The sequence below is a fragment of the Saxophila tyrrhenica genome (genome assembly GCF_035928015.1).
Source record: "Saxophila tyrrhenica strain CCFEE 5935 chromosome Unknown scaffold_16, whole genome shotgun sequence".
Lineage (NCBI taxonomy): Eukaryota > Fungi > Ascomycota > Dothideomycetes > Mycosphaerellales > Extremaceae > Saxophila > Saxophila tyrrhenica.
This window is the reverse complement of record NW_027041748.1, coordinates 33,860-46,459: the sequence shown is the minus strand read 5'-3', so window position 1 is coordinate 46,459 and position 12,600 is coordinate 33,860. Positions and strand designations below refer to the sequence as shown.

The 12,600-nt window shown below is 54.8% G+C and overlaps 7 protein-coding genes across 7 annotated transcripts; 3 read left to right on the top strand and 4 right to left on the bottom strand.

Annotated features, from left to right (window-relative positions):
• Positions 1-40: 40 nt before the first annotated feature.
• LTR77_008910 (uncharacterized protein) lies at positions 41-712 on the bottom strand (the record flags this gene model as incomplete). The annotated part of the gene is made up of 1 exon (XM_064806139.1): positions 41-712. The coding sequence occupies one exon, from the start codon at positions 710-712 to the stop codon at positions 41-43; it is 672 nt and encodes a 223-aa protein (XP_064655465.1).
• A 460-nt stretch (positions 713-1,172) lies between these two features.
• Positions 1,173-3,010, bottom strand: LTR77_008909 (uncharacterized protein; the record flags this gene model as incomplete). Its single annotated transcript, XM_064806138.1, has 3 exons — positions 1,173-1,988; positions 2,037-2,752; positions 2,803-3,010. The coding sequence occupies 3 exons, from the start codon at positions 3,008-3,010 to the stop codon at positions 1,173-1,175; spliced, it is 1,740 nt and encodes a 579-aa protein (XP_064655464.1).
• Positions 3,011-3,654: 644 nt separating this feature from the next.
• Positions 3,655-4,452, bottom strand: LTR77_008908 (uncharacterized protein; the record flags this gene model as incomplete). Its single annotated transcript, XM_064806137.1, has 1 exon — positions 3,655-4,452. The coding sequence occupies one exon, from the start codon at positions 4,450-4,452 to the stop codon at positions 3,655-3,657; it is 798 nt and encodes a 265-aa protein (XP_064655463.1).
• A 1,015-nt stretch (positions 4,453-5,467) lies between these two features.
• On the top strand, positions 5,468-7,111 carry LTR77_008907 (uncharacterized protein; the record flags this gene model as incomplete). Its single annotated transcript, XM_064806136.1, has 1 exon — positions 5,468-7,111. The coding sequence occupies one exon, from the start codon at positions 5,468-5,470 to the stop codon at positions 7,109-7,111; it is 1,644 nt and encodes a 547-aa protein (XP_064655462.1).
• Positions 7,112-7,921: 810 nt separating this feature from the next.
• Positions 7,922-8,433, top strand: LTR77_008906 (uncharacterized protein; the record flags this gene model as incomplete). Its single annotated transcript, XM_064806135.1, has 2 exons — positions 7,922-8,199; positions 8,265-8,433. The coding sequence occupies 2 exons, from the start codon at positions 7,922-7,924 to the stop codon at positions 8,431-8,433; spliced, it is 447 nt and encodes a 148-aa protein (XP_064655461.1).
• Positions 8,434-8,549: 116 nt separating this feature from the next.
• On the bottom strand, positions 8,550-9,635 carry YIM1 (zinc ion binding; the record flags this gene model as incomplete). Its single annotated transcript, XM_064806134.1, has 2 exons — positions 8,550-8,987; positions 9,042-9,635. 2 exons carry the CDS (start codon positions 9,633-9,635, stop codon positions 8,550-8,552), a joined length of 1,032 nt encoding a protein of 343 aa, XP_064655460.1.
• A 781-nt stretch (positions 9,636-10,416) lies between these two features.
• THR4 (threonine synthase) lies at positions 10,417-12,226 on the top strand (the record flags this gene model as incomplete). Its single annotated transcript, XM_064806133.1, has 3 exons — positions 10,417-10,473; positions 10,553-11,152; positions 11,210-12,226. The coding sequence occupies 3 exons, from the start codon at positions 10,417-10,419 to the stop codon at positions 12,224-12,226; spliced, it is 1,674 nt and encodes a 557-aa protein (XP_064655459.1).
• Between the last annotated feature and the right edge of the window lie 374 nt (positions 12,227-12,600).

Genomic DNA, 12,600 nt, shown 5'->3' with positions numbered 1-12,600 from the left:
TGATACTTTAGCGTAATGAATTCATGTGATTCTATCAATTTCAACTGGTTTTCGCGGGTCTGAGCAGCATGAACTCCTCATACTTGTCCTCCCCAGGCATCACCTCGCTACCCCGCACCTGGAAGCCTTCTCGTTCGTAAAACGCCCTCGCGCTGGCATTAGCCTGCACGAACGTCTCCAACCCCCTTTCATCAACGACCTCACAAGCCCGCCTCAACAACGCCGCGCCCACGCCTTTACCTTTCCAGCTGTTGTCCACCCCGAACAGCTCGATCGTGTAATGCTTCCTCGCCGCTTCCTCCTCGTCAACTCGCATAATTCTCTCGCGCTGCAGACTCATCGTCGACACCATGGCGTTGAACTTCTCCGCGTCATGATCGGAAGTTAGAGGGAAGATCGACCAAGCGCCTGAGCCGCGCTCGTGGGGTTGCATGTGGCGGAGGACTAGGACGCCGATTGCTTCTTCTTCGTCTTCCTCTGCATTCCGGGGAAAATTGGATTCCGAGGAAGGGGCTGAGGCGGTCAAGACGTGCCAGCTGCTGCTGTCGGAGAGGAAGTGTTGGAAGATGTTTCGCCACCATTCTCGGACGGATGGGGTGTCGGGGAGTGCGGCGCGGATGTAGGGGTTTGTTGAGTGGAAGGAGCGGGCGACGATTGTGGTCAGAGAGGAGATGTTTGATGGACGCGCTGGGACGATTTGGTATTTTGACATGGTTTTTGTTGGTCGTTGTGTCGTTGGTGGTTTGAATTATTGTGCTGCGTCTCGCCAGTTAGATTGGTGGTGTCGGGATGGGGCTGCGTATTATTGCAAAAACGGCATGTGAGAGAGAGGACACTCAGAAAAGAAGGGACATCAAAAACTCATAGACCTGGTCGCTTGAATCTGTTGTATTGCTGTCGGAGAGGCTGTCGAAGTCCACCGATGGAATTGAAGGCGGGGATCGTAGCGGAGTCTTTGACAGAGCTGCTCACAGAACAGGCGAGCAATATGCGAGACGATGCAGCTTCGACAGCAAGTTGTGATGGCGAAATCATCAGCCCTCCTGCCCGTCCAGTACTCACGCGCAAATTTGCATAGCTCGTATTGTTCTAAGCCGGTGCTTGTCGAAGACACGCAACGGCCCATACACCTTTCGGGCCCGGACACAGCCCCTCGGCGCCTGACAACCCCTTCACTGCATGGACATATCAGTCATCGCATCCCATGAAAGCCAGTCGAAGTTGGAGTCCGCGAAGAATCCATAGGCATCGTTGCTGGCCATGCCGGCGCTTTGGAGCATGCCCTCCATACTGCTCGGCTGGACTTCAGGCTGGAGCGATGTCGAGGCATTTGGTAGCCAGAAGTCCATGTCCATGGAAAGGTCTTGCACGGCTGGATCGTTGAACAAATCGAGTAAGTCTTGCGGGTGCTGCTGATCCGGGGCTGGCTCATGAGGCAGACTTGTCGGAGGGATGGTGTTGTTTGTGCCCACTGAAGTACTCGTGCTCGTAGGAACGCGTGCGTTTGGATCAGCAGCAGCGTCTGCCTCTGTCTTAGAGTCTTCGGACCTTCGAAGGACCTGCTGAGCATACTGCACGAATGTCGTAGCGATCGTATGAAGCTTGGCCGCCTGAGGATGACGAGATCTCATCTGATTCAAAAACGAAGACATCGTCTCCAAAGCCTTCAACGACCGTTTTGTGGACGGAGTATTGCCTTTTGATAGAACTTCACCAAACAGGATGAAGAACGGCGTAAAAGGGCAGTACAGGATGACCCAAATAACGCCGTTGAACACCTCAGACGAGTCGGAGACCAAGTCTTCGAGTAAAAACAAGATCTGTTGTGAGGACGAGATGCATTCTTCGCGCAGATCGGGCCGTGAGCGGATCAGCAGTACTTTGAAGTAGTTGTAGTTGAAGTGTTGATACTTGATGCCCAAGCGCATGGAGTCGAGAGCCTCTGGGGCCATGAAAGGCTGTTCTGCGACCAGGCATGCTTCGAGGGTCTAGAAGTATCAGTGTCTGTAGTGTTGGTGGAAAGAGGGTCGACCTACCGAAGTTGTCTTTTGGTGCCAGTCATCCAGCTTCTCGCGTACGCGAGCGATGTTGGAGCTGTCTTCGTACAGGCAAGACCAGATATCGGCAGTCACCTCTGAAGAGCGGTGCATGAAGTAGAGGAAGTGCGCACCGAAGGTGCTCTGGTAGGAAGTCCCAATGCGGCCGCCGTCAATGACCTGGTGAGGCCGGTATTCCAACAGTTTGTGCACAGGAATAATCGGCAGGTTAGCGTTCGTGATCTTGTGCATAGCGGGCGGCCGCCCGAAGATGAGCGCAAGATTCTTGTCGATGGCATTGAAAGTCCAGGCCAGGAGGAGGCGTCTTTCTCGAGTCTCGGGGTCCAGACTCCTTGCATTGACGCCCAACGCTTGCAGCATTCTGCAGACGATCGAAAAGACCATCCAAGACAGCGATGGGGTTGTGACTTCTTGAACATGGAAAGCCAAGATCATCAACGCCTGCATATTGAGGTCGCTTGGTTCTAGCAGTAGTCTCGCATCGTCGATGGAAAGCCTGAGGTTCCATCTCAACTTGGTGACGGTGGTCCTGTCGTAGCTTTCATTTAACGCAGCCTCGGTTAACAGAACTCCATAGATGAGCACGAGGTGAGCTCTTTCGTGTACCGCGTGAGGGCGTGCCAAGGCATCTCGAAATACGTCTGGTGGTATTGGCGCAAGAAGCGGTTTGCCTTTCCCTTCCATGGCATAGTAGGCTGATATTGTAAGTACATGTAGCAGCTTGGTATGGACTGGTGCTACTCACCTTTGGAAAACGAGGCCGTCTGGCCGCTGCCGAAGGTTACGAACGACTTCTCCTTCAGACCCAGTTCAGCAGCCATCTCCGCGAGACCTGGTCCCTGCCAGAACGACGAATACTCCTCTCCCAAAGCGGCAAGAGTACCAGATGGACTATTGCCGGAGACATCAAACTGCTGAAGACTGTCTTTGGTCTGAGAGATGTCGTGATCCATCTGCGATTGAAGGTCTCCCGGCGACGATGACGACGCTTGGCCATCAGAACCTGCAACGGTGCTGCGGTTCGTTGGTGAAGTCGCAGCTTGCCATGGCCGCTTCGTTTGCCTTGGGCGCCTGCGAATGACGCCTGATCGGGAGTATACACAGTTGCGAGCATCGGCGATGCATTGTGAGCAACCGCTTGACTCGCGTGAGCATCGTATCTGCAGTGTGTCAGGTATTGAGTACACGTCCGCGCGTTAAGCGTACTTTACGAGTACGGCATTGGTCGCACTGATGAATGCAGAGTCAGCTAGAATAGCCATCGCATGCAAAGGAATGATCCATAGTCGTACCGCGTATTTTGAGAGATTGGAAGTCATATCGTTGAATCACAGCAAACTCGCTCCAGACTGTTGGAACAAATTCATTCAGTCCATCACCACTATATGTTGGAGGCGGCTCTGCGGTTAGTAAGGTAGATAGAACAAAGAGGTTCGTCGTTCGTTGGGAACAATGAAGGCGATGATGCCTTGAAAGGCTAAATGCACGCTAGTTCGGCATCTTCCGACCTTAATCCAGACGACAGTTACATACAGAACACGAAGGACATGACCGGCCTTTTGACGCTGTGAAGTAGGCATTAATTCGTCGCTCATGGCTAATTCAACACAACAATCAGCAGCACAAGGACGACAATCAGTATCCCGATCGTCATCCAGCTCCAATTGTCCTTACTCTTCCTCGCCACTGTCCCTAGCCTATTCCGCGCCCGATCGAGCGTCGACTGATGCCTATCGACTCCGCTCTCGACGTCATCCAGTAACTCATTCTGCTCCTCCAACTCATTACCCATCTGTATCCCCAGCACCCGCTGCCGCCCGATTGACTGTCCAAGTGTGTCAAGCTGCTCGTCCTGATCTCGTAGTACCTGTTTATGGTATGCGTGTATCTGCTGGTTGCCGAGCTCAGACTGGTCGGGACCCGAAGGTTCGTCCCGATAGCGTTCTTGGTCGGAGAAGAGCGCGGCACGGTTCGCTACGTCTACCGGATCTTCTTGCTCTTCAGCAGAAGGATCGTCGCGGAAGCGGACGCTCTTGTTCCGTCTAGGTTGGGTCGGTCTTGATTGCGCTGCGGCGAAGTCTAATTGTAGGCTCGGGTTATTGGGGCGTTGTATCTCCGGTGATGAAGGTGCGGCACCGTGAAACTGCGAGTATAGCTCTTCATACTGCCGCCGTAGTCGCGAGAGGTCGGAGCTCGAGTCTGCTGCTTGCCCGAGATCTGCTTCTTGTGATTCGAGGTGTTCGATTCCTTCTTGGAGGCTGGTGAGGGAACGGGAGATGTCGCTGTCTTGCTTGTGCGATTCGAGGTTGAAGCTGACGGCGCGTTGCCGTTCGAGGAGGGAGAGCTTGAGGTGGTCGGCGAGGAGGAAGAGCTGGTGGGGGGAAGCGCTCGACATGGTCTATCCGTGGGTGGTGGATGCGCCTAGGCAGCTGTGTGGTTGATGGCGGCGGATGGTGGTCTGAAAGTGGTACGCATGCAGCGGTAGTTGGATAGTGGTGTGTCTGAAGACACTTCCAATGCGCCCTGGTAGACGTCCTGTCTTGGAGATGATTGTTGCCTTGTGGTAGGGAAGTGTTGAAGATGATGTCGGTGATCGTCGAGCTCGACCTCCGCGGCCGCGGCAGTGGGGGGATCGGCTGCTATTTCCAGCCTCCTCCTCCGCACGAGCACCTCCAATGTCTCACACTACCTATGCTCTACAGTGACCATACCATATACGCTCCAGAGTAACGCCGAGCACGTGTTCCTACACCCTAGCCACTACACCAACACCACGCGATTCCGACCTCAGCATCCAACGAGCTGGTCCTGGACGGCTGCAACAACGACAAATCAGGCTTCCCGGTAAGCGCTTGCCAGCGAGGCCACATCCTCCTGAGGACGAGGCCACCAAAGCTGCACTGTGATGGAGCTTTGATCACCCCCTAATGCACGATACTTGAGGAGGAGTCAACGCAATATCTCGAGGACCTAGACTACTGCGTGGATACCGCCAATCCATACCTATATCTCCATTCCCCGACTCTGCAGAACCGCTCCGGCGCGCCATATTGCACACAGCACTCCTTAGCCTCTCCCAAGGACGTACCACACGCCGTATATCGTTCCACCGGCTGTTGATCAACGCCAACTTGGACCGCCTTGTGTAACAGGAATTTGGAAGCGGGCTGCCACCACCCACCTCGAGCTCCCCTCGACTTTCCGCTCAGATGCCGAGCATGATGTCGCGCTCTCCCTTCTCGCGTTCCTCTCCATCCGGCAGGCAGGAGTCTACCATCACGCGCTCGCATTCTCACAGCTCTGCGAATCCAAACAACGCGCTAGGCGTGCCTCCACCCCCGCCACATGCCCGACGCTCTAGCATGGGCGTGGAAGTCAGAGGCATGAGGAGGCTTGAGCAAAGACGCAACATGGAGGAGAGCCACTACCTGAACTGCAAGTCACGAGCGCAGAACTACAACCCTCCGGTCGACCTACGGCTTTTGGATTATGTTTCCATCTACGACAACAACCTGATGTGCGCCATCTGTCGCTGCCCCTTCGTCGATCCCGTCGTTCTATCTGAGTGCGACCATGTCTTCTGCCGGGACTGCATTCGCCAAAGCTGGAACTCGAACACCTCATACACTCCACTCGGCCCTCGAGGCGACTGCCCGACATGCCGCACGCCGGCCAAGCTTGGCCCTCGATCAGCCACCAGCAAGATTCTCGTGAATCTGGTCGATGAGTTGGTGGTACATTGTCCAAAGAGAGACGATGGCTGCAAGGCTGAAGTACGGCGTTGCGAGGTTCAAGATCATGTCAACATTTACTGCGGCTATACTGTAATCGAATGTACGGATGACGACTGTACACTTCCTGTTCGGCGGAAAGATGCAGCGCAAGGCTGTCTGCACTTTGGTGTTAGTTGCCTTTCATGCCACAAAGAGCTGCAGAAGTGGAAGCTAGAGGCGCATTGGAGGAGCGAGTGCGCGGATCGACGAGTGCATTGCGATATGTGCAAGAGCTCGGTGTTCTATCGGGACCTCGAGGCGCATAGGAAGGAGGCCTGCCCTGCGATGAGTGTCTCCTGTCCTGGAAAAGCTTTGGGTTGTACGAGCAGGAGCAAGAGAGGCCACGCGGAGCTTCATGCGAAGAGTTGTACATTTGCGAAGCTGGCGCCGGTACTATTGAAACAGCAAGAGCGCTTGGACGAGCAGGAGGCGGCGCAAAAAGAGATGAGTCGGAAGCTGGAGGTGCTGGAGGGAGGCTTTCAAAATATGCAAGGCATTCTATACCCTCCTGGAGTGGAGACCAGTCAGAGAAGTGCGGACAACAGTCTTACACCCTCGTTACAGGAACGTCTGTTCGGCAGTGGTACTGCGGAGAGTACTACGCCAACCGGTACAGCCGCAGGATATGACTGGACTGAGTCTGCCGTGGACGAAGACGCAGTATCACCAGCAGAGACCATGCACACAGCGTTCAGCTCAGCGACATCACCACGACAACGCGCAGCACCGCTGCCGCCTGGTCCTAGGCCGGCAGATCTACCTGAGCCGTTCTCGTCCGACTTTGACATCGCCTCACCGACTGGCTTTCCACCTCCAGCCACCAACGGCGGACCCTATGCTTCTCCCCTCCATCACCTCCTATCTATGCACGAAAGTTTGCGGGATGAAATGACCCGCGTCTCCTCCGCACTCTCAGAGCTGGATGGCCGCCATTCCATGCAGATCCTCAACGAGAACCTCCGCACTCGAGAAGAGATCTCTTACCTCGCCGCGCAGACAGCGGGCTTACAGCGGCAGGTGCACTGGCTCACATCGTCCGCTCTACAACGACAGCAGGGTCGTAGTCCTACGCCTGGCGCGTCGAGCTCAGGCGCGGGGGGTGCTATGATGGACGCCGGAGCTGGAGCTGGTGTTGAGGCCGCGGTTGGTGCGGTCAGTACGGCTGCGACGGCTTTGAGAGGGGCGGCGAGGATGGTGAATGTGGGCGGAAATGGGTCCGGGTCTGGGACTGGGACTGGGATGAGGAGAGGGACTAGTGAGGAGGGGAGGACGAAGCTATGATGATGATGTGGTACTTGATACGGGAAATGGTCTGAGCGTTCTGAGCGAGTTTTGTCGGGCCTATGAATCGAACGCGTTCGATCGGTGCATTTTCGAGGCCGAAGAGATACGAGGCTACCTTTGCCAGCACACCGGGCATTGCACGAATTGCTTGTGAGTTCAAGGTAGGCGTTGCTCCATACTACCATGAAGTCGAAATCTCAAAGTTAGACAACTGACTATCAGCATGTCTCTGTCTTTCACATGCATTCAGGAGTTTGGACACACTTCAGGCGACGGTGTGGAGAACCAAACCAATTCGCAGGTTGAACCAGCGTTGAAAAGCTGATAAAGTGCTCGCCTTCATCATCGATCTGACAACAAACACGAGCTTCTGCTCATCGCAATACCATTGGAATCTGGACAGCCGCAGTCTAGATCTACCAAAACTGCATCATCTCTAACGCCATCTCCTATCCCGTATGCCTAGCGCAAGCGGACGGAACCTTATGTCAACGTCCACCTGTACCTGTCCGCCCAGAGAACACGACGACCTAGTATCATGCAACGACCATTGCAATTCAATCCAGACGCACATTGCGATGTACGAAGCTGAGCAAAGCAAGGGACGCGGCCATTTCGTGTCATCGTCTCACCCCTCTCGTGTCATCGTCACTCGTTCCGTTGTTGAACCTGCGAGGGGTTTTGAGGCATGGAGGGATGACGGGACCTCATGAAGACGACATATAATAAGGCTGCTCTCGTCTTCCTATTCAAATCTACCACCCAAACCCGTCACCCAACCGACTCAGAATATTCATCACCACCACCATGCAGCTCACCTCCCTCCTCACCACACTCCTCGCCACCACGGCCCTCGCAGCTCCCGCCCCCGAGCTCGAGACGCGCGACTTCAACCTCATGGTCGCCGGCTCGACCTGGACGATCCAGAACTTCAAGCGCGTCTGCACCGCCAACGCCAAGAAATGCTCCTTCACCTACGCCATCGACACCAACGACGGCAAACCCGTGACCAAGTGCAGTTACCAGGCTACGGGCAGCCCGGCGGCGCATGCGAGTTATAGTAATGTTAAGTGTGGTGCTTTTACGTAAGTACCGTGCCTTTCTATGGGATCGACAGGTTGTGTGTGAGGCACTGCTAACGATGGGTTAGCGTTGGATCTACCTGGTCCAACCAGTTTGGCAACGACAAGGCTTTCACTACTCTCTCGGTGGTGAAGAATGGCCAGATTATCTACCCGGCCTACACCGACAAGCAGCTGGCTGGCAACAAGGTCGTCAAGCCGGACCAGAGCTACACGCCGCAGAACCTGCCATCATAGATGGTAGGCAATTTGTTCCTGGTGGCTGCTGAGAGAAAGAATATTCTGGGAGATACACGCCAACGATAGATAGATCGAGATTATACTTGACAGGAATACCGATCCCTCATATAAGCTCAACATCCACGTCCATCCTTCCCGACCTTGACAATGACCTTCCCTCGTGCCCTCTTCGTAGCAATCCTCGCGTACGCCTTCACCACATCCTCAATCTCCCAGACCGAATCGATCAACATCCGTACCTTGCCTTCATCAATGAGTCTTGCCGTTATGGCCGTAGCGTCCGTGGAAGGCGGCGTGCTGAACATGATGTAGCGTCGTGGTATCCCGCCGAGCCATGTCGGTCGCCAGGCGTTGAGGAACCAGTTTGAGAATGTTGCGAGAAAGCCTTCGAAGGAACCTACGTTGACCACTGCGCCGGAGGGTTTGAGGTAGGCGGGTGAGTGGGTGTAGAGGGCTTGGATGCCGGCGCAGTCGAGGATGGCGTCGAATGGCTGGGTTGAGTGCTTGTCTGATAAGTACTCTGGCAGCGGTCGTGCGGTGTAGTCGATGAACTGGTGCTGTCAGCATGACTTCTTAGAGGCTGATCTTCTGGGAGAAGTACTGACCTCATCAACTCCCAGACCGCGCACCAGCTCCTCGTTCCCACCACTCGCCGTTCCCAAAACAGTGATACCTTTCGCCTTGCACATCTGCACCATGACCGAGCCCACCGAAGAGCTAGCGCCGTTGACGAGGACCTTGTCGCCCTGGCTGACGCCCGCAGCGTGCATCATCTTCAGTGCTGTACTTCCGGCGCCAGAGATTCCGCCTGCTGCCACGAGATCAAAGTCGCCTGACAGTCGAACAACCTGACTCGCCGGAACCTTGACATACTCAGCCAAACAGCCGTAGCCGTACAGTGCAAAGTTGGGGATCGCGTGGAAGGCCGCGACACGCGCTCCAATCTCCCGTAGCTCGGCTGGCGCTCTGGATCCTGCTGCCACCACCACACCAGACCACTCGAGCTCGGGGATCCGTGGCGGTAGGCCTGGAATTGCTGGGAGGGTGCGTAGCATGAACTCGCTCGAGTACTGTAAAGCCGAGTAGGCCACGCGGATGAGTATGTCGGTCGAGTCGTGTGTTATTGTTGGGGTTGGGATGGTTGATAGCTTGAGTGAAGTGGCTGGTGGTCCACGGGAAGGGCGGAGCCAGGCACGCATTGTTGGCGGGATGGATGGTGGAGGAGAAGCCATGCTAGCTTCGGAAGGGCATACAGGTCAGAAGGGTTGTACTGCTCCTGGTGGGTATGCACTTCGCTTTGTTACAGTAAGATGGTCTTCTCTTGATCTCGTCCCGGTGACGGAGGTGTTCTGATGGTGGGCGCCCACCAAGTTCTGCGGTAAGAACTGGTAAGGTAAAGAGACTTGACTAGAGAGCGAGTAGATCTAAGGAACATGAGGTAACAATACTTGACCATTACCATTGGGCGTCCTTGAAGCGCTATTGAGGCTCGTCTACACCGGGAGCGGAGGCGGTGTATTATCCGCTGCCTTCTGAAGACCCCTTGCAGCCACAAGAACGACAACGAATGGTGTAGTTCAACAGGCCTTTGCTCTCGTTGGTAGGCCTAGATTGGGTACAATTGGTCTCGAAGGAGCATGGGGGATGGATGGGGGGCGGTCTGGAGCCTTTCCGTATATTGCCTCGCACAATCTCTGCGTCGACTGAGCGTGATACGAGATTAACATGGCGTTGAGACGGTAAACACCACGTAATATTGGCCGTGAGCCCTCCTTTGGTGCACAGTATAGACAAATGTGTCTCAAAGACAGTGGAGCGAGATTGAGGGCAAAGGAAGAAGGCAGGAAGGTGCATGTGAACGCCGAGACCTGGCTGACTCAGCGGCATTTTTTGACTTCAACATCGCAAAGGCACTCCATTGTGACTCGATGTTGCGACGCAAGTGGTCATAGCAATACTGATTCAACACCCCCGCCCGTAATGGCCTCACCCACCCCCTCGCAGCGCTACCTCAGCACGCGCGGTGGCAGCTACGACGTACGTTGAACTACAGGCCAATGCTGGCTTTGGGTGCAAGATCTGGTGACTTACGCTGAGGCGCATAGATGATACACAGTTCTCCTTCGAGTCCGTCGTCCTCAAGGGACTCGCATCCGATGGTGGCCTCTTCATCCCAGAAGAGATCCCGGCCCTTCCGTCAGACTGGCAGACAAGATGGCGCGACCTGAGTTTTCAAGATTTGGCCTATGAGATCTTCTCGCTGTATATCTCAGAGGAGGAGATCCCGAGTCAGGATCTCAAGAGCATTGTCGAGCGGAGCTATGGCAAATTCAGAGCAAAGGATGTGACGCCGCTGAAGCGTCTTAACGGTGGAGAGGGCAAGGAGCTGTGGTTGCTGGAGCTGTTCCACGGCCCAACGTTTGCGTTCAAGGATGTGGCTTTGCAATTCGTGGGCAACCTTTTCGAGTACTTCCTCGTGCGAAGAAATAAGGGGAAAGGGGAGGAAGCGGAGAGAGAGCATTTGACGGTCATTGGAGCTACAAGCGGTGACACGGGCAGCGCGGCTATCTATGGATTGAGAGGCAAGAAGGATGTCAGCGTGTTCATCATGCATCCGAAAGGCAAGGTCAGTCCCATACAGGAGGCACAAATGACGACGGTGCTGGATGCCAATGTGCACAATCTGGCTGTGAGCGGGACGTTCGACGACTGTCAGGTATGTTCAGCGAGATTCTTTCAAGCTAATATCTCGTGTTGCTAACGTATGGTGTAGGACATCGTCAAGGCGCTATTTGCGGACCCAGGGACGAACGAACAGTTCCGTCTCGCAGCCGTCAACAGCATCAACTGGGCTCGAATTCTGGCGCAGATCACCTACTACTTCCACTCATACTTTTCACTTCTGCGGAACACTGACTCACAACCACAAGTGCGCTTCGTGGTTCCTACAGGCAACTTCGGCGACATTTTAGCTGGTTTCTTCGCTACACGCATGGGTCTGCCAACAGAGAAACTGGTGGTGGCGACGAATGAGAACGACATTCTGCATCGATTCTGGAAGACGGGCTACTATGAAAAGCAACCCGTCCATGGCCGTGAAGCTGAAGGTGGGCTGGTCGAAGACGGTGTGAAGGCGCACGAAGAGGGTGTCAAGGAGACGCTCAGCCCAGCGATGGACATTCTAGTGAGCTCAAATTTCGAGCGTCTACTCTGGTTCTTGGCTTTCGACACGAGCAAGATTGAAAACACCAAGCAGCGTAGAGAAGAGGCAGGCGCAAAGGTCAAGGGATGGCTGAACCAGCTGAAGTCTGAAGGTGGCTTTGGTGTTGGCAAGGAGGTGCTGGAGAAAGCGAAAGTGCTTTTCGAGAGTGAGCGCGTCAGCGACGATCACACGATCCAGACCATCAAGAGCGTTTACTCCCAACAACTGCCACAAGCCAATGCCACTTCCAACGGACACACAGCGCCTGCGACCACCGGCACCGAGCACGATGGCCACTACGTTCTCGATCCACACTCCGCCATCGGTGTCGCAGCCACTCTGCGCTCTATGTCGAATTCCAACTCACAACACGTGGCGTTGGCAACAGCTCACCCGGCCAAGTTCTCGCATGCAGTTGAATTGGCACTGAAGGAGGTGAAAGGCTTCACTTTCGAAAGCGTACTACCGGAGCAATTCCAGGGAATTTTGGAGATGCAGAAGCGGGTCACAGGGGTGGACAACGATTGGTCCAGTGTGAGGGATGTAATTGTGCGCGAAGTTGAGGAGGAGCTAAAGGGCAAGCGGTAGGAGAAACAAGATTCCGTTCTCTAGGCTCAAGGACTGGAGTGCTGAAGGCGCTCTGCACCAAAAGTTGACCTGCGGGCTTTCGTCCCTGCTTTCTAAGGCCAAATGGAGTACATAGGATAGTAGAGTGTTGTCCGATTTGATCTCCGGTGGTGTCGAAGGAGCTTACTGAGCAAGCAGGTCTTGAGCTCCGTACCTGGTCTTTGGTATTTCAGCCGCACGCCATTCCCCTTGGCTCTACTGATTTCAGCGAGTTTGTGCAGCGCGAGGGAGCTCTGTCACAGGTCACCCCACGATTGCAGCATTGAATGGAGCAGTCCCAGAACATGGAGGTCCGGTGAAAGCATGCGTATATTGCGAGCCGTAGGTTCCCTTGG